The sequence below is a fragment of the Oreochromis aureus genome, linkage group 11, assembly GCF_013358895.1.
Source record: "Oreochromis aureus strain Israel breed Guangdong linkage group 11, ZZ_aureus, whole genome shotgun sequence".
In the NCBI taxonomy this organism is placed as follows: domain Eukaryota; kingdom Metazoa; phylum Chordata; class Actinopteri; order Cichliformes; family Cichlidae; genus Oreochromis; species Oreochromis aureus.
In genome coordinates this window covers 22,230,707-22,251,902 of record NC_052952.1, presented here as the reverse complement: position 1 = coordinate 22,251,902, position 21,196 = coordinate 22,230,707, and the positions used below count along the sequence as shown (strand labels likewise).

General features: G+C 41.1%; 2 protein-coding genes across 3 annotated transcripts in view; both read right to left on the bottom strand.

Moving 5' to 3' along the window:
- Window positions 1-7,424, bottom strand: part of cacng8b (calcium channel, voltage-dependent, gamma subunit 8b) — a 28,605-nt gene extending 21,181 nt beyond the window's left edge. The window contains exon 1 of the mRNA XM_031744333.2: window positions 7,166-7,424. The gene's annotated coding sequence lies outside the window, so the exon portion shown is untranslated. The remainder of the gene's footprint in view (window positions 1-7,165) is intronic.
- A 5,036-nt stretch (window positions 7,425-12,460) lies between these two features.
- On the bottom strand, window positions 12,461-20,760 carry cacng7b (calcium channel, voltage-dependent, gamma subunit 7b). Of its 2 annotated transcripts, XM_031744148.2 has the most exons (6): window positions 20,565-20,760; window positions 20,178-20,264; window positions 19,023-19,163; window positions 16,165-16,310; window positions 13,004-13,232; window positions 12,461-12,835 (listed from the first exon to the last, which is right to left on the bottom strand). In XM_031744148.2, the coding sequence occupies exons 1-6, from the start codon at window positions 20,758-20,760 to the stop codon at window positions 12,777-12,779; spliced, it is 858 nt and encodes a 285-aa protein (XP_031600008.1). In that variant the 3' UTR covers window positions 12,461-12,776. The 2 variants fall into 2 exon arrangements, with proteins under 2 accessions (XP_031600008.1, XP_031600007.1); XM_031744147.2 differs by having other exon boundaries at window positions 12,461-13,232.
- Between the last annotated feature and the right edge of the window lie 436 nt (window positions 20,761-21,196).

The window sequence follows — 21,196 nt, the reverse complement described above, 5'->3', positions numbered from 1 at the left end:
CCCCGTTATTCATGTGTAATGCCTTTATATATTTTCATGTAAATATAATTACAATGTAATTCTTAATAAAATCCATTGAACTCCCATTTTATTGCAGGAGAATTAGACGCGTAGTAACGAGCCGTATTGCAAAGTGTTACCGAAAGAATACACCATCTGCAACAAACTGGGCATCTTTACTACTTTGAACTTGCCCAACCTAAAAGAGATTTCTAAGTCTAACTTACGTAACATTTACAAACTGTCCGCATGACAGACAGACAGGCAGAAGGATTTTGTGTATTTTATTAAGATATGGGCAGGTCTGTTGTTATCATTTCTGTGTAAGATAACAAGGTTAAAATGATTTACGATGCACCAATGCAAGCTTAATGTCTGTTTATAATTCATTTAGGCCAGGAGGGCTCACAGGTGGAGTGCACTCAAGTTTAGGCCACAATGCACTCAAGTGCCTTGTGGCAGATATAGCTAGAAAATCGGTATATTTTTTTGGTTAAAGAGTAGATAACTTCAAACGGCCAAGATTTTCTAACTGCACCCTGAGGAAATAGTGGATAATTAACAGTGGCAGTATTATTTCAATAATTACGTCACAGTGATTAGTTCAAACGTTAATGTGGACAAAAGATTTTACACATTTAGGTCTGTTTGCAGGTCCAGTGGGGTACTACTGCATATGTGCAGAAATCTGTACAAATGCCCTCTGTGGCTCCCAAGGGGGCTGCGCAAGATCTGACAAGCGATTTCACTTGACTCAGTGCTGATCTGAGCTGAGGAATACAAAAAAAGGAGGAGGGGGGAGTTTGAATATGAAAGAGGTGAGCTTAGCCAGACCTCTAACTCTCTCCTCACCCCTGCTTGAGGCTAGCAGATCAAAGCAACATTAACCACTACTAACATAGCAGACCTGAATCTCAAATCCACACTGTCAGCGGTCATTGTGTACCGTGCTTAATGCAGGTGCCAGGTTGAAGGATGAAGAATGTGAGAAATAAATAAGATAGTACCTGTAGCTCAATTCTGATCCTTTTTTAAACTGTTGCGAGCCTGACGATGTCATAAGAGTGCACTGCAGCATCACCTTTTTTACATTATGAAATAGTGGGTTCAGAGCCACTCTTCTCAACAATAATTTTCATACTGGTCATAATAGCAAATGATTGCAGGAGTGGTGATAAATTCTGGATAGTACTGCAGTTTGTGTGGATGTAATATACACATTCCCCTTTGCCATAAATCTGAGCATCCCAGACCTAACACCCTCACAGTGATGCCTTCATTGTATGTTGCCAGCTAGAGGCAATTAGCTGTAGCTGGACTTACTGCAGAAACAAAGGCTTTGGAAGCGAGCGGCTGCAGGGACCATTACAGAACCAGGCTCTCACTTGCCCAAAAAAACTTCAGATATAATCAGATCTACCTGTGTGACTCATTCCCAGCAAGGCAGGCCACCTTGCTTGTATGAAATACAAGCATGCCCAATGAGTTGTGGCGCTAATAATGCAGCCATAAATCACACAGGAGATTTGAATTTTGTAGCAGCTGCTCCATTAGCTATTCATTGCATAAATCAGCTACCAAACTGCTTGTTGAATAAATGATGACAGCCGTAATAAGTTTTTCCACACATGTGAAAGGCAATGGTCCTGCATGGGCAAGTGTGGAAGTTTTCAGTGCAGCATCTACACACACACACACAAAATGGTATCACATGGAAGGAAGAATTATGTCTGGTCTCCAAAGGACCAGAATCAGGACTGTAGTTATTGAAAATGACATAAGCTAGCAGTGAGTGCTTGACCAAAAGAAAAAAAAAACATGCATTAGGCCTACTTATGATGGCAGATCTAAAAATACAAGCCGAGTATTCTATTCTGAGTTCTTGATGGCGGCAGTGAACATTAGGAAAACATGCATAAATATTCAGAGCAGTGACTCTTGGTAGCCGCAGTGATTTTTCCCCTTAATCATGAGAAAGAGCTACACACCTGAGCTTATTGCTGAGCTCCCACATCTGGCAAGTGCACATTTACATCTTTGCACGCTTGCATGCAGAAACACACACGCGAATGCACAGAAAAAAAGAAAAAGAAAAATAGAAAGAAATCCACACGCAAACGAACCAAGCACATATGCGGCCTTTAACACCCACAACTGTCAAAATGATGACAACAAATGCATAAAATAGGTCATCTTTAAAAGGTGCTTTAAAGTGTAGCTGAACTGCCATTAAGCCCTCGTGAAGAGTCTGCTAAGATCCTCTGACTCCATGTGACCAAGGCTTTGCCTGTCTGAGCAGAAGTGCCTGAGGAGGCAGTGGCAGTAACACCTTGGTTTAAGAGGCTCTCAAAATAAAGTGTCTCTGAATGACTGGATGCTCATGAACCCGTGAATCCATGCTTAAACACATGGACACTTGCAACCATGAACTTTAAATATTCCAGTCTTCACAGATTAAAGTGCTTTCTGACAGCAAATCTAACACAGAAATTGCCCTTTAAATTTATAGTTATTATACAGAAAAAAGTGAGTTATCCTGTTATGTAAGTGCGGCAGGGGAGAAACAAATTAACCAGGAAACAAGCTTGCAAATAACTCAAGAAGAAAGCTGCCCTTTGTAAAGATAGAAAAACTGGGGATTATAATTATTTTATTACTGCTCTAATACAGAGTTTAGTCAACAAGGAAACTCAAACAAGTGCCTATCCAGTTTAACCAGGGAGATATCTTCCAGTAATGTGTGATCAGCAGTTAAATTAGGCCTGCAACAGATTTTCATTACTGATTCATACGTTATATGACTCTCTCGTTAATTTAATTTTAATTACCATTTGGCTTCAAATGATTAATAAAATGAGAGAATTGAGATGAAATGATTATTGTACTTCATTCTGTTTTTGAATCCCTCTCCCGCTTCACTTTTGCACCTCCCTTAAAGTCTAAATACACAATGTCATGCTGTGGCATATTTAGTTCAGTTCACATTTATTTATTATTTATTTCATTTTTTTTTCAGTTGGTTTATAATTTATGTTCAAAGAAATGCACCTAAATACAAATAAAGTAAAATTAACTGATAGGTTTCACCATAAATGAGTAGTTCTAATGTGGTGCCTGTTTTCTTTATGATTTGGTTCCTGTTAACAAAATATCCAACTTACCTAAAGCCCAAGCATGTGATTTAAAGATGTTTTAACTGTCTGACAAGCAGGGTATCCAGTGCATCGTGTAAGAGAAATGCATGAAATCTTCATTAATGAGAAGGTAAAAATGAGTCCTTGAACCCACTAAACAGAATATTTCAACATATGTAGCATAGCTAAATATGTAGCTAAAGATGCTAAGTTAAACACTTGCCGCATCATCTTCATTATTTCTTAGGTTGATGCAGTGATGTTATGGATGTTTTTTATTTTTGTATAAACTGAATAACAAAGAAAGATTTAAAAAATGATAAATGTTGTAATTAATAAGCTTTTCTTTGATAGATCTCAGCCAGTTGTTTAAAAATATGATATTCTGATTTTCTTTCAGACATGTGAAACATAAACTGATTTCCTGAACATTTGTTATGTTTAGTGATTTATTTACTCGTCTACGCTCTGTCCACCTCTGCTTGGATCAGCTGTGTTGGGATTCCAAACACATGTGTTGCCAGAAAAAGCCACCGATTGTATCTTTACATTTTGCAATTAAAATGGGAAGAGGTGCAGGGATTTAATAAAACACTTGCAAACATAAATGGAAATAAAGCATGTAAGCCAAAAACAGTTTGCACAAAACGAGCATGTTTTACACATGGCTGTAGACACTCACTGTTGTACCTTTATCCTGACCTCCTCTGTACATTTAACATTACCCATTGCAAACCTTTCAGTTGATTTTGCAATGGTAATGCCAGATGTATCAAAAAACTAGGAATTCAGGGTAACAACACAAAGTACATTCAAACCCGACTCTTACTGCCTCGTGGCAGCTACACAAGTCACCATCATGAAGTTTTTGCTTTTCCAAGTGTGGTTTTTCCTGCACTTGTGGGTGTCATTTTTCTTCAGTGTGTAACGATACACTAGGACGCTTGGTTTCCTGTGACATCCCTAGGTTTGTGAGAATACACATAAGCCTATTTAAGAAACTGTTGAGCAAAGTTTTCTCGAGATCTGCATACTAGATAATTTCTGGATCGTTTCATAAATAAATAGGGAAAAGAGTTGATGACAAATGTAAATGAGCAAACTCTTGTGGACCTGGAGTCTGCTCTGTTAATCACTCAGCTAATCTCGAACAGATGTTTAGCAGATAGTCATTCATTTATTTACTCATAGGCTTAATAGTAGAGTGATATGTCTGCACCTACTCTGAGTCACATAATCTATTTCATGTGTGAGCAGCTTCAATATTCTAATATAAACAACTAAGACTCTCACTCACACCTACACCGTTTTGTAATCTGTGTGTGGGATTTAGTTACAGGTGCTGCAACCTGTATCTCCAGCCTCGTGCTGGTCTATCAGACATGCTAACACGGTTTCTGTCGTGTGTTTATGCTGCATGCTCCTGCACACACGGACAGGTCAGCTAACAGCATATCACTGACACAACACGGTTCGATCACAGGCTCTTACAACCCTGCTCTTAGGCTATACAAGCTTAAGCAAAGCACTTAAAAACACTAAAGCTCCGGGTTAATTGATGCATGGGTCATAGCCACTGAGAACGGAGTCATTTAGAATGCTTTGGATAAAAGCCTCTGCTCACTGGAGTTATAAGCAGTGTTGTGTATTGAATGTAAGCTTTCCCAATACTGCAAGACTTGCTACAAGTGTAAGTTTAGACTTTTTCTTTAAATATGCAGGAGTTTCTTTTTACTCATAGGGTAGAGATGAAAAGTTATGCAGTAATGTGAATGAACATTAGATTTTTAAGGGGCTGTATTTTAAACTGAGGCAATTGTGGCTCTTGTACAGCACCGGGCTTCCTCCTGAGTCGAACACTAAAGAGAGGAATGAACAGTGTGAAATCTCAGACCATCAAGAAAATTGCAGCAAAGGCATTGATCCTCTGAACAACAGCTACATGACAGATGTGATGATCATTGCAGAATTGCTTCTCCTCAAAGGGAGAAAGCAAGATAGAGAAAGAAAGAGACCAACCAGGAGTGAAATTTAAGCGAGACAGGTAAACGAGTGGAAACAGTCAAAAGTTAGAGATCCTTTCCGATTGTTGTGGACCGCTTGAGCATTAGATGATTATGATTTGGCCAGCGTTAAATAACACCTACAGCCTGTTTGGGCTACGCATCAGTATTGACTGCAGTGAGTCACCTTAGAGAGTAAAAAGCAGATCTTAGAGCCAACTCAGGATTTTTGAAAGTGATCCAAAATCCACAGAGACTTTCATCAAGGCCACATGTACATCACACACACACGGCACAGACGGTGTTTAGCACGTGGGAGGCGGAGGAACTGAGGGGGTGTGACAGGGCCAAGAGCACTTAATGAAAGAATCACTGATAGCTGATGAAGAGGTGGGTGGCCAATGGCAGCACCATGATACAAAAACGACACCTTTGATTTCTCATCAGACAAAACCGAACCTTTTAGGCCCTTTCGGTGTGCAGTGTGTAATGTGAAACTTGCACTTTATGCTGTCATTAAGTCACACAACTGAAGTTATAACGTAAACAGTAACTGCATGCATTTGCACAGAATTACATGCAGTTAATTAAGGATTTGAGGTGTAGTTAAGAAATGAACAATTTTAGGCTCTCATCCATTATCTCATTGCTGATGATATTTAAGAAATGCACAAATATTTCAGTTTAGCTGCCACCCAGTGCCCACGTTTGGCACAATCACACAGGAAAAGTTCAACAGTAAACTTGCAACATCAAGTGACAGAAAACAAAACAAAACAAGGGTATAAATGAACAGTGTAAAAGCAGAGCGCTGACGGTCATTTATGCTGGCTTTTTAAAACCAAAGGCTGGTCCTCAAACGGAATAGATGCAGCACTCAGTGAGAAGCTGAGCTTAGTGGGTATAAACTTGTGCTACAGTCATCAACACTGTAGTCGAGCACAACAGCGTATTTCTCATTGAATAATGAAAATTTCTGAGAAAACACTCAGAGCTGTAAGCTGCCATGGGCTGCAGGCACAATGAAGACAGGTATAAGTCACTGTGCTGTTTGCTGACAGTGCACAGAAACTCCTGAATACTGCAGTGCACACTCCTACATAATCTCCAATTCAAGACGTTTCAGTCCTCCTTTAGCAATGACATGATATGAGCTGTGATGAATACTGAATGGCTGATCGCGTGCCAGGTGTTCGGTGCCCTTTACCTCTGGATCTGTCGAAGCTGCACAGGTTGTTCAATGAGAGCAGACTGTGGAAAATAATGGAAAAAAAATACGCGTCTGATGCAATGATGTGGCCCAGGTTCAACATGGAGCCAAGATGAGATGCTGGCCCTGCACTCCAAAGCGGTGCATAACACACTGATGAGACACATACGAGCACAGAGCCACGGGGCCGAGAGCGTGCAGAGCTGACTTATAGTGATGCGGACTGCGGTGCATTTGTTAACAGAGTACGCTACACACATCACCCTGCCTGCATAGGCTGCACGGTGGAAAATGGACGCCTAGCATCGAGAGACCAGTACAGAGAAAACTCAGCGGACTGGGACACGAATGACACACCGAGACGCGCATTCGCACACGCTGAAATAACTCTCCATCCTCGGGGAAGCGGCCGATCATGTCAGCGAACGCAGCAGATATTTTAGTCTCCACAGCTGCGGTGTGAATGCAGGCAGAGCTTAAAAACGAGTTATTAAAATGATCATTTGCATAATAGACGTTGCGGTCGCTAATTATAGGCCCGCGCAAAAATAGGTGGGAAAATTATCATTCAGCATTTAATCAGAGAGAAGGAGAGGCAGATGGAGAGGGGTGGTGGAAGTCTGAGAAATATTATTAGTCTTTTCTGGAATTACGATATCAACACTGTCAGTAGTGCGTTAAGTTGCAGGCAACGTGAAACAAATCAATGTGCTATGAAAATGAGCCTGGATGAACTGTCATTCATTAAGCTGCAAAGTCAAAACAACAGTGTCTCAATGCAATTATAATCATTTTAAAGAAGCTTACGGCGGTCTTACCTGCAGGCGCTCTCTCTCTCTCTCTCTCTTTTTTAAATTTCAGAGCTTCGCAGCGCGTTGCACTCCCAGAGAGAGAAGGGGATGGAGGGAACAGGAGAGAGGAGGTGGACGGCGCTAAATAACGGGTCTATCGAGGCAACAAAATAAATAATTAAATCGAAAGGGGTGAATAAAAATCATGAATTTAGGAGCAAAAAGGAAAAAAAAGAGTGAAGTCTCAGGTCCCGGTTAAATTTAAGTCTGAGATGGAAAATGGTTCAGCGTGTGTGTGTATATAAAAAAAAAGGCTAGTACAAAACACGTCACTGAACACGGATTTGTCTACAGTGGATGTGGCCGCTGCTTGTGTGTACTCGGGGAGAATGCGTCTCCCCCTCCCCTCCGGTTGGATGAGCGCTCGCCCGCCTGTCTGCTCCTCCATCTATTTCTTCCACACTGCGCGCGGCGCGAGCAACTTGTCGCATCACACTAAAACTCCACGCTAAATGTGAATGAGGTTGGATCACCGACACAAGATGAAATCTCCCAAAGTAGCCTATGTTGTGCTACGAGATCACTACGAAGGCATGACCCCCCTCACCCACCCCCCGTCTTATATTGAGGGAATTGGTCTGGATGTGCTTATTGGAGCGTGTGCCACACGTGCATGGCTGCGCGCTCGTAAGTAGCCTATTTTGACCAGCTCGTAAGTGCGCGAGTGTTATTGATGTCGATATTTCTTTTTTCCTTTGCTGGAGAGCGACTTGATGGAGCGCCAGTGGGACACTTTTCCTCTGTAGTGATGATGCTGATGATGAGGGCCGCGCTGGTAGTTCTGGGAAATGGAGCACAAGCGCAGCCCTGCAGAGAGAGGGAGAGAGGAGGAGGGGGAGGAGTAAGTGAGAGAGAGAGAGAGAGAGAGGTTATAAGACGGAATCAAACATCCACAGGTTAATATCAGTGTATCAGCAATATCAGCAAAAACGGAAATTCAGCAGTAGCGCTGTAATATTTGTGGTAAAATGATCAAATCATCTGGGGAAATTACACAGCTGGTGTGGGATCTCACTGCTGATGGTATAGATCGGATTATTTCACGCGCAGATCTATAAAAATGAAGCCAGAGCTGCTGACCTCACACAGCATTTAGTGTGCATAAAACAGAGTGAGCGAACAATGACCTTCAATAGCTTTAAAATGGCTTTACTGTCTAGTTCAACCTTTCCCTCCCTCTCTCTCTCTCTCTCTCTCTCTCTCTCACACACACACACACACACACACACACAGAGGGGAAGAGGCAGAACCTAATACAGACTGACAGGTCTTTCATGCAGTAATGGTGATGGTGAAAAGAGAGATCCACTCAACACACACACACACACGCACACAATGAAACCCTGTGTGTATACACACAAACAAAAGGCAAAGGAAAACAGAAGTCAACACACGCTCACGGTGTAGAGTACATTATTGCAGAAAAGTGTCCAAACAAGCAGAGGCCACAGTTTAATCTCACTTGTTTGCAGCTGCAGTCGGGCTTCATTCATCAGGAGAGACGCTCGCACACAGGAAACCCTCAGTCCAGATGATCACACAGCAGAGTTTACACATTGTTCTAGTTTTATTGACTGTGGGTGTTTGACTTTCTGATGTAAAACCAGGCATGCTGCACCTCATATGCATCTACGCACATGTTTAGCATCTTGCGCTTCATTTTTAATTAATACTGGTTAATTTCAGTCAGAAATATGTGTGTTAACTTTTTTTCTAAAGATTGATATGAGTTACGGCTTGGTCATAAACCACAGCGAGGCTGTTACACTGTAAGTATTATTAGTTCACCTACACGACGCCCTCCTTTTTTGTACTTCCTTTGTGACCTTCACCAAAAACTGGCATTTCTGTCTTACTGTGTCAAACTTTTAAAAGAGACAGTGTTCAGCACAGACATCCCTGCTTTTGGAGACAGAAATAAGTAACATTTTTTTTTATATCTCTCACTGTTTATTCTTATCATTTTCTCAAGTCTCACTGTGATAAACACAAACACACATGCCAGCAAATGCAGCCACACACACACAGGCACATGCACCCATACAACACTCTGATCAATTGTTGCCCTCAGGCTGTTCTGGCATGCCATGACTGAAGAGGGAGTCTGGTTAACACCCAGTGGTTCATTGCAGTAGAGCATCCATCCACTTGCAGGTTCCCCTTAATCACAGAGAGCAGCCAGAAGCCAGGACACTGTCTAATCACATTACTACAATATTGTAGTAGTAGTAGTAGTAGTGCAATAATATATAAAATAATTAAAATGAAATGGCAATATTTCAAACATCTAACAACAGAGGTGCAAACAGAGCACAATGAACCCATATTAAAAGTTTTATTGATATACAGCAGAGCAAAGTGAGTGTCAGAGGTCAACTTTTTAAGAGCAGTGACTTTCTGCTGCTTCATATAGCACCAGATTAGACAGCATTAGTATCTTTGAAACACTAAAAAAAAGGATCCTTTTGCCCATTTTTTATTTTAGAAAGCTGGTAATGTGGAAAAAGATCAGGCTGTTCCGGAGAAGCAAGCACAGCTACACTCTTTTATATAATCATGAGGCAAACAAATCATGAGGCTAGGGATAGAGATGGAAAAACAAAGAGTTGCAGAGATGAAAGGTGTTTAGGAGTTATAAAAGTATTATTAAATACTTAAAAGGGAAAGTTATTTTCAGCTGCTCCAAAGTCATTTAGTGAAGCAGACTTTAACTGACTGGAGAAAAACTTCAACAGCTACTGTTGAGGTGTGCCTGAGCAAGGCACTTGACCCCTTAACTGCAACAGCACAATCAACAAAGACAGCTGCAGTTACACTGGGTGTCATCTCAATTCCAATGCGTGCAAGTGCTTAAAGAAAAAACAGGGGAGTGTATAACCATGCATATAGGTGAAATATGACATCACAATGATCTCACTTTATCCTTGCCCCTGTGAGCTATAATTTTCATCCCACTCATGCAGTGAATGACATCAGTGTGTTTCTCTCTGCAGCATCACAGTGATCTTTATAATGAGCCTATACACACTATCAATACAGGGATGTCTCACTGTGAGAGATGCACCTTAAAACAAACAGCAAATATGTCTATTATAGAGGAAAAAATGATGTTTCTGATGTGCAGGTTCTTTTTGCCTTTTTGTGATATTCTGCATCATTTAAGCGTTCAACTTCTAGAGCAGGGATGTCAAACTCATTGTACATCATGGGTGGGACCAGTGAAACTCCCCTTTCTGTCAGTGTGAAGAAGTTTAACTATGCCTTTAATCGCTATCTTGATATAAAAAAGAAGTGCACTTTCAACAGTGTGTCTCAATTCTTCTACATGATAAAGAAATGCTGCTGCAGTAAATGAAAGAAATCGGTCAGCGCGACTCTTTGGGCTGAAATTGTCAGAAATAAATGTGTAAAATTACTGAAAAAGTTCTAGTAGCTCATTTCCCAGACTGTCCTGTAATTATAAAACAGAAAGTCAAATATCCTTATTTGTTTTTGTTGATGTGTGTGTGTTTTTTTTTTTTTTTTTTTTTACTGTGGACCCAATGTAAAAAACAAAACAGACATTTCTTTAGTAAGTGGAAAAGTGTAAACTGTTCTGTCACTTAAATGTTTATCTATTAGTGTTTTATTAATGGCCAAGGGGAAGGAAAAGTTGTAAAACTTATGAAAACACAGCTAAAAATCCAAAATGTGTATTCTTCTTCACAACTGGACTCTTTGCTGGGAAGATTCTGGCCCCCGGGCCTTATTTTGGACACCCCTGTTCTAGACCGTTTGAGAAAGCACCTCACTACATTTCAAAACCACCACAAAACAATCGTGTGGCTGCAAACATCCTACAGAAGAAGAGCCTCTTATGTCTGCTGGTACAGTGAATCCATCCCAGAGAGAAATACTGAAGTCTGTTTATCCATAGTTTATTAACAGAAAATGAATCTGCAACTATTAAAATCTATAAATCATGTTAATTATCACTGAAACAAATCTGCATCATTATGTGAGGATTTTGTTCCCTGCCTGAGAGCAAGCTGAATATCTTGAAAACTCTGGAACTGCAATGAAAAATTATAACAAATTTTTAATCGTCATTTGTCGGCATTTCATAGACACAGGGATCACTCAGAGACTCATCAACACACAGAAAGAGATCAATATTATATTTTTTAGTTTTTCACATTATTTCAGATATTCTAAAAACATTGTACTAATGCTGTCACAAATGCCTGCCAAACAATGCTGCGATAATTAAATGTTAAATTAAATGTTGCCTTTAATGGTGACTGCCGCTGTTCGTTAAGCAGCAAGTAAAAATGCAATTAATACTTAGTTGTGACTTTTTCCAGATTGATATTTACAGCTACAAAGCTTTAAAAATCTTTCTAATCAGTCTTTAAAGTTATGTGCCACTCCTGATTTGTATCGTTCACTCGTCTCATCATCGTCATACATTCCTTACATGAGTGTAACTTTGTCATCTGTGCTGCACCAGCCATAGACACACAGTGGAGGTCAGGGAAGCAGGAAGAGTGCATTAAAGTAGTGAACCAGACCCATGGCTGCTACCGAGGTCAGTGCAGGACAGTGGCCAGTAGAGGGCATCAGCCCCCTGTATCATTGTTGGGTGGTTCCTCCTTCAAACCAGCATGCCTGCATCCTGAGGGCGTGTTGTTGATTGTGGTGCGCCTGTTGCAGAGTCTTCCTCCAAAGCAGAATGAGTCAGACCTTTCGTTGATGTAATTTGTGCCAAAGCTTCATTTACAGTTTACTACAGACACCCTCGTGAGCAATTATATACAGCAAGTTAGAAATTTGTATCTTATACAAAGATGTAAAACAGTAAGTTGATTTCTCCTGACGATGTTTCATTGTATCATCCATTTCTGTGTGTTTTTTCTTTTCACACGATATTCATACACAGTTTTCTCAATTCAGCATTACTTAACTTCTTTTTAAAACTATTTTTAATTCATGATATTGATCACTCTAACTTGACAGTGTGAGTTGTGAAACTGAATTGATGATTTACTAAATTCAGAGAAGACAAGAGAATATTTAACTGCATTTGCCATTTTGTAAAAATGTACATAGTTCATGTATTGGCATAGTATATGTATGTTAAAAAAAAAAAAGCTATGTGCATTCTCAGTCTTTGTGAAGAGTGTTTTGCATTGTACATTTCCAAGTGCATACAAATTTCCTGCAGCACTGCAGTATCTCTGTATTATACCGCAGCCCCACGCTCTGCCTGCCTCACTCCCCCTTGCTGGTATCTCCTCTGTAACTCAGCTTAACCTTCTATGTCTTTCTAGGAATCACTTTTTCCTCCCATTTATTTCGCCCTTCTTCCATGTTTTGTCCTATTTGTTTCTCTCAGTCCACAGTTTTTGTTAAAGCTTAACTTTCGATCTCCAAAACTGCCTTTGTTCATATTTGCTCCAAAACTAACATTTGAAAACATATTTGGTCTCCTTCCACTTCCTCTGACATGATCTGCAATTCAAGCTCAACATTTACTGTCATTACAAATAAATGTACATGATTATGAAGAGTCTACTTTCCTTCCTGAAGCACCTTATTCCTAACAGGGGGAAGCGCTCATGTGCACGTGTGTGTGATAATGAGGGGGAGGTACGGGTGATGGAGGCATGGCCATTGGAAGAGCCTGGCCCTGGGGATGTGAGGAGTGAGACCTGGGCAGGGTGTGTGTGGAGGGATAACCGGTAGGCTGTGGGGGCATCTGGTAGCTTCCTGCAGAAGAAGAGCCGGAGGGTGGGCTGCCTGGTCCCCCCGCTTGGAGGTTGCTTTTTGATGGGGCTGGCGGAGTCTGGTTAAGCTGGATGGAGATGTCGCTGGAGGCCTCAGAGGTGCTGCGTCCACGTTTTGGTGGAGGCCAGGAGGAGTCTGGTTGGAGGAACTGGCCGCTATAGTCGCTGCTCTCGGACAAGCGGGGGCGGTAGAGCGCAGGGTGGGGGCGGTACATCTCTTCTTCTGCATAACGTTTCATGAACAGATAGACTGACATCACACCGGCCCCCTAAAGAGATGAGCGAGATTACATTATATGTGACAGTGCGTATTTTGTTCAGAGACAACATTTCAAAGAAACAGTAACGAGTAGGTGTGTGGGATGTGATTATAAATGACTAATAAAAGGAGACATGAAGAAGAATGTATAAAATAAATTTAAAGGTAAAACAATAGCCAACAAGGAGTCCGGAGAAAAGAAAAGACGAGGGAAAAATCGGAGGAGACAGTTAGTTTACACTGAATGAGCCACTGCACCACATTAAGAGCAGGGCCACTGATGACAGGAGAGAGGCAGCTGCAGGAGGGGGAGGAAGAAGGAGAGAAGGAAGGGATGTGTGAAGATGAGGACTCACGTGAAACTGCACCATGCATGAATTCACACATGAGCACAGCTGCACGGAAACCCTGCTGTTCTGCATCATAACCACTGATACCTCACATTACCTTCAGAATACAGATCATCACACTCAGCAGGCAGTACCTGCACCATGCCAACTGTGTTGCACGTGTGCAATCAGACACTCAAGCACACACTATAGCCCCTGTCAGACATCTCTCATATATTACAGCGTCAGCTTCATTTCTCTGTGACCACATGGTCACTTTTTCTTAATGCTGGCTTGTCAATTTTTAAGCAGCACAAGTTTGAACTACCTCCAGTCACATTACAGGAAAGCAGGCACAATATTACAACTTCACGTGTCCCTTCTGTTACTTTGTGAGCTGTTAAACTCTCACCCTAACATGGGGACATTTGGCATGATGGATTTTTGCTATTCCAAATCCACAGGAGACAAGAAAAGTCTTTCTCTTGAAGCCTGTGTGCCAGCGGTGTATCGCAGCTTTCTCTCAGCTGCAGAGATCCTGCTCTTAGTGACACTAGTGGAAACAACCAAAGTGTTGATAGGACACTTTAAATTGTAGTGTTCAAAAGTGTTGTTATACTTCACAACAGTCAATACTGGCAATGTTTTTCGACAGATGTGAAGCAAAAGTTATTGATTAGTGTAGGTGTGTTTCTAGGATATATATATATTTAAGAGGAATGGCACAATAAGATCCAAGAAGGAGTCATAGGGACTATGGGAAAACATAAATGTCTTTCAAAAATAAGGATTGTGTTGAAAATTTGGTTAGAAGTGATCTTCGAGTCTGTTGTGTCCTGATACACTATTTTTAATGCTCTTAATATTTTTCTATCTAACATTCACACTCTGATGGATGCATTTGGCCCAAGGATATTTGGCATGCAGACTGGAATCGAACCACCACCTTCCAATTACTAGGTAACCTGCTTCACCACCTGAGCTACAGCCACCCAAATTTCTACAGTGCTTTAGAGTACAAATCACTTTTAAACACATGTTCATAAAATGCTTTAATCAATGCAACTTAAGCACCTTTATCTGCTTTATCCAGAATCTTAGAACTGTAGTACCATGAGGAAACCAATGAAGAGACAGGGAGGACATGCAAACTCCACACAGGGAGTCCCCCGCCCACCACAAGATTCAAACCAACATCTTTCTTGCTGTGAGGCTGACAGACCTAACCCCTGCACCACCAGCACAATATGTAATATAGACACAATGTATTACTAACAACAGAACTGATAATGGTCGAGGTTTGGAAATAATCACTGTGCGGCTTAAAGGGTAAACTATAAAAACTACATTTTGCTTGCTTTCAGCACATTATTTGCTCGTCTACCTTCACACACATATGAACATGAGTGACATCCCATTCTTAATCCATACGGTTTAATATGATGTTGGCCCACACTCTGAAGCTATAACAGCTTCTTCTCCTCTGGGAAGCTTCTTCTGGGAATGCTTTCCACAAGGTTCAGGAGTGTGTTTACAGAAATTTTTGACAATTCTTTCAGAAGGGCATTTGTGACATCAGACACTAACATTGGATGAGAAGGCCTCGCTCACAGTTTCCCTTCTAATTCATCCCAAAGATGTTCTGTCGGGTTGAGGTCAGGGCTAATCCACGTCTTTATGGACCTTGCTTTATGCACTGGTGCTCAGTCCTGTTGGAACAGGAATGGGCCGTTCCGAAAGTGTTCCCACAAAGTTGGGAGCATGAAATTGTCTAAAATGTCTTTGTATGCTGAAGCATTAAGACTTCCTATCACTGGAAGTAAGGGGCTGAGCCCAGACCTGAAGAACAACCCCACACTAGAATCCCCCATAATCCCCTATACTCAAAAACTACCGGTCTCCTGGCAACTGCCAAACCCAGACTCATCCATCAGATTGCCAGATGGAGAAGAGCGATTCGTCACTCCAGAGAACACATCTCCACTGCTCTAGAGTCCAGTGACAGCGTGCTTTACACCACTGCATCTGATGCTTTGCTTTGTGGTTGGTGATGTAAAGCTTGGATGCAGCTGGATGTCCATAGAAACCCATTCCATGAAGCTGTTCTTGAGCTAATCTAAAAGCATCAGCATCTGCTGACCCTGCTTTGTGATTTTACATGGCTTTTCACTTCATAGTTAAAGTGCTGTCAATCCCACTCACTTACACTTTGTTATAAAACCACTAACAGCTGACCGTTAGCCACAAGGAAATTTCACGCTCGCACTTGTAAAGGTGGCATGGAAGTGGCCACAGATGTACAAAGGAAGGAATACCTGAATTCATTGATTTGGATGGGTGAGTGAATACTTTTGGCAATATAGTGTATTTGCACACTCTGATACTCTGAGGCAGACGCCTAACACAGGAATGGGAATCTGGAGATGCCCCTGATGCAGTGGGAATATTTTAATGAAGCAGTGAGGAAAATATTGTATAAGCGAACCATTTCTGAATGACAAAATGCTGCGCTTTAACAAAAAGATGAAGCAGCCTCACGTTTTCATGTCTGAAAAGGGCCTCTCACTCTCTTTCCCATATTTTCTAACTAGCACACACAGAGCCTCGACTGACCTCTTTGAGTAAGAAGGAAGAGGCAGCGAAGGCAAAGGACCAGCCGTAGTGGTAATTGAAGAACTGCTCAGGCTCTCTGGGACGGTTCATCACCTCGTCATTAATACTGGAGATGTAGAGCACCAGCCCCACCACCAGACTGAGGCCTGCACACAGCACATTAACAATGACACTGAGTGTAAGAAAGAAAGTCACATACAGAAGTGATCCAGACAGCCACACCAATGTGTGCATAGTGAACGAGAAAGATGGGGAGGGACCACGCCAACTAATTAGCTTTCAAAATACTTACACTGATAAAGAAATGGAAAAGACACCAGAGAGACAGACGAGAAATTTCATATCAGTTATTCACAAAGACCTTTGAACATTTTTCCTTTTAGAATGAAAACAGTCTTTTTAAAAATAAGATTCTATTTGCAAAAACCAAAATAAAAATAAATAAAATAGAGCATACTGTCACTGTGGATTACTTTCAGTGGCAAATGATTTTAGCATGCAGTTAACATGTAATTAGGTTCAGGATTCAAAGCACTTTTGTGGGAATTTGATTTAAAAAGGATATATCAGCATATGTCAACGTAACCTGTCACACCACCTTTGAGTTTTTCCAGGGTTAACCATAACACCAGTGTTTCTATAACCAAGTGCTTAACATACCTTTAACAACCTCAAACATAATCCCATAAAAAAGTTTCAGATCCTTTAGTTGCTATGATGTGATGATTGCAACACAATACAAGGAAAGCCACATTCTTTTTAATATATGAGTGGATGTTCTTAATGAACATGCTGGCATACTGTATGTCATTCACATCCTCATCAGGCAAATAAATAAATACATAATAATAAATCTTCATTATAAAAATGTCTTATTATGTTAACACAACTTAATTAATAACTTATTTCACTAAGACAGACTGGCAGCATGTCAGGGTATGAAAGCTAGGAAAATGAATTACTAGGAGGAAAATTATAATTTAAGTATTATAACGTTCTCTTATAATGACTGCTGTTTCTGATTAGGTGTATGTAAGGATATTTCTCTAAATTAAACAGTTACTTGCTATTTATCTTTAGGCAGAAGAAGGAGAAATCCCGAAAAAAACCACTTAAAATGTAACAAAAGAAAGAGAATAATTCTGCTACTCTAACATGGCATGCTAATTAAAGTCATGCAGTCAGAACTGATGTAGCACGCTGTGAAAACTTGAATATGTTATAGTGAAAAATTCAGTATATTCACTGTACTGGAAACAGACGTGCCTTTCAAAAGTGAACGGATGATCTGGAATCAGCCAGAAGCATCCCATACAACATTTAAACCTCTCTTTTCCAGGAACACTTACCTGCCCTCCACCTTACTTTGGCTATGTTAAAATTATGAGACGCAACATATGGCCAACATCACAGAATCAATATTCAAAGACAGCATCATGCTGTAAGCAGCGAATATGAATATTTCACCGCAACATTCAAGTGCACCACAGGGCTGTCAAGTGCTTATGCCCTCTACGTGAATGGCCTGGTTTCGTTGTTGACTTAAATTTGAAACGCGTGGGAAATGTAGAAACCGTGCTGCTGTCAATCCTGCAGCAGAAGTACATCTTTATCTGAGTTAATGCCTGAAAATCCAGAGGAACACACAGGCACGTGCACAGTCAGAGGCAGCAAAAGAAGAAGTGTTGAGTGTGAGACAAAGGGGAAGCAAACATGAAGGTAAATGGTGCAAGGAGGCGTGCATATGCAGCTCATCTGTGGTGTGTTTGTTGGGGGAAGAGATAAACAGAAAAAGAGAGGGAGGGAAAGCGAGTAACAGAGAGAGCGGGAGAGCCTCTAACCAAGATTAAACATCTGTGGCCCCGTGCTGTTTTTTTATTTCCTGCGCTGAATTCTGTTATATTAACCAGAACAAGGTGTCATTGCACCCAGCCTGCCAATACAAACTACAATATTTACCAGACTACTGCGTCAGGGATGCCAGTGGAACATCCTTCCGCACACACCACTGCAGCAACAATGACTCAGAAATAATATCCTTTGAATGAAGGGGTGAGGAAAGGAATAGGAGGAAGGGGAGGGGCTGGGGAGGGAGGGTTGAGAGGGGTGTGTAGTAGGGAAGGCAGGAGGAAGGCACAGAGAGGCTTAGTGCAGCAGAGTATGTAAGCAATTTGATACACTTGCCCCTTATTATCACCCTATTATCAAAATAAGGCATAAAGTAAAACACTGTGACACTCCAGCAGAGGCTATAAACATTATGTAACCTTCATTACATAACATTTATTACCTCGTATACTCTGAAATGGCATGTCGAAGTCATCATATCAGACTCTGCGTGATGCTCCTCTGAGCTCTGCGGTCACGCTTCCTCCTCAAAAGTGCGTGTTAGGAGAAAGAACCGCCAGAGAACACAAGCTCCAATGTGGCCACTGACGATCAGGCTGAGCACCAGAAACGGGAACATTACCGCCATCTGGTGTTCAACAAGACTGGCTGCCATAATGAAGAAAATGCTGCTGAAAAACCTGCTTAAGCTGCTTAAGAAATATTCAAAGGTTTTTGCAATTTCTTTTAACACTCTTTTAAAAATATGCCACTAAAATATGGAGGAAGAGCTACTCCTAATTATCAAGTTAATAAAGTTTATACGAGACAAAGGCAAATGAAAAACTCAGCGGGAACATTCAAAGCAAATCCATTGACCTTTTCTATTGACAGTCCGCACACCTGCATCACAGACCAGAAATAGAGCTGTGATGGAGTGTCTGCATGTGTGACACAGGACACACCAGGACGCTGTAATCAATCACAGAGTGAGGGAGCAGTAACAGCAGGACATGAGTAATGGGCCCCACCTGAGAGGATGAAGAAGATGCCGGACACAAAGGCCAGGATGGTGCGCTGAGGTCGGATGTGTCCGATGTTACTGATGACGAAGGCAGTGAAGACAAAGAGCAGCGACACCATCGGGAAGGGCGTGGCCGTACGCACCATCTCTGGAGGAAGGAGAGGTCACAGTGTTAAATGCAGGTTTTAGGATGTAACCTTAAACTGGGAAGAGAGGCGATGATAATGTCGACCTTAAAATAGCTAAATTAGAGTAAAATAAAGAAAAACTGGTTTATATATTTATTTTTTATATGTCTTGGATGTCTCATAAGACTTATGTCTCATTCTAGAAGAATTAAGTATGAATCAAATAAACGTTATTTTACTAGAAAAATGTAAAAATGGGGTCACGTCCACGAGGAAACTCCTATAAGACTCGTAAAGCATGAACTTTTCCTCTTGGAGAGAACAGGAATTTGTCATTTCCCCCTCTAATTCCTTGTAGTCTTCTTCTTTCTGACTTCTTTCCAACAAGACTTAAGTAAATGGCCTTACATGGTGCAGATATACAAAAATATAATCACTCACTCTCTACAACCCAGACAGGCCACTCGGGTCATCAGGTTCAAATCTTTTACATGTTCCCAGAGTCAGATCTCAGTCCACAAAGGGTGCTTTCAGTTAGTGTGGATACATTATCTGTGCATACATTCAAAAACAGACTCGAAACCCTTTTATTAACACAGGCCTACACTTAATAGGAGCTATATAGATAAAATTTTCATTGTCATTGTGAGATGGAAAAGATAATAATATAGGATATAATAAAATAATATAGTGAGATAGCTATAAGATTATGGAGTTAAATCAATGAATTTACTAATTCATTAGTAATCTACTGCAATCTGAAGGGTTTAACACAAAATATATTATACCTCATAGAAACTCTTTAACACGAAAAAATAAAACCTTTGAATCACTGGATGAATAATTTTTCTAAACTCAACATCTTTGGATTTCTTTTTCTCAAACTTGTCAACTTACAGAACCCGCTGATGAATTTTAACACTGATGAACTGCTGCACTCAAACATCAGTACCCTCAAACGGTCAGCAGGGGGACACCGCCACAGGATCTCACACAGTAGATGAAGTGTAATGCCATTGCTGTGTTTTACTCACTCAGGATGTTCGCAGTGTTTTCAGTGGTGATCTCTATATCGGGCTCGGTGAAATACTCTGACGCAACACATCTCCCATTTTCTGATCCTGTGAGCAACCACAGAAGGTGGAAAATGTTGGGGTTGGTCAAGGATCAAAGTCAGTGGTGCATGAAGAAATACACTAAAATCAAAAGAGCATGTGGGTCTCTGCAGTCCTGCTCACAGGTAACGATCATGTTTTGTGACAGCTATGATTCCAAAGGCTGGAAGGTTGCTATCTGTCTTTTCTCAGATTTCTGCTCTCTCACTCTGCTGCTCTTTCTGTGTGTTTGTCACTGCGTGATGATCAAATATGAATTCAGTCATTCTTTGCATATATGTATATACATGTGCTGTATCTTCCTACCAGCCACAAAGCAAACTCTCCAGAGGCCTGAATGGAGCGCCATCTTCACCTCCTGGCTCTGGTTCTGCTGTAGGATGATTCCCTCCACCATTATGAGCCAATAGTCCGTGGACACGGCCACCCCGACCAGCAACAGTCCGCAGGCGCCGAACACTGTGGACAGGATGGTCAACGCACGGCTGCTACACGTACTCATCTGGAAGGTAGGATGAGAGAGGCAAATCAAAACTGCAGACAGAAATATAGGTAGATATGGAAGGGCTCACTAAGGGGAGGTCATTAGAGACGGGGAAACTCTGAGACAGACATGTGACACGCTCACATGGGGAAAAAGAGCTACAGGCTATCCTCCTGTCCTGCCTTGTTATTGCTAAAGATGAGTTAGTGACACATTCACTGGCAACCAATCCTGTTTAAGGTTAGAGAGGAGCCAACAAAACGAATGATGACTTCACAAATAAAATTATGGAAGGACTAAAAAAAAACCCAGAGCAACAGATATACAGATTAGGAAGGAGAGTTGAGGTCTTACGTGACTCACACATGGTCTTTCTGTGACTTAATTCTGGTTGACTGGGAAAGACTTCTCTGAAAACCCAGTGAACATGCTGTCTGTATAGATTTAAGAGTTT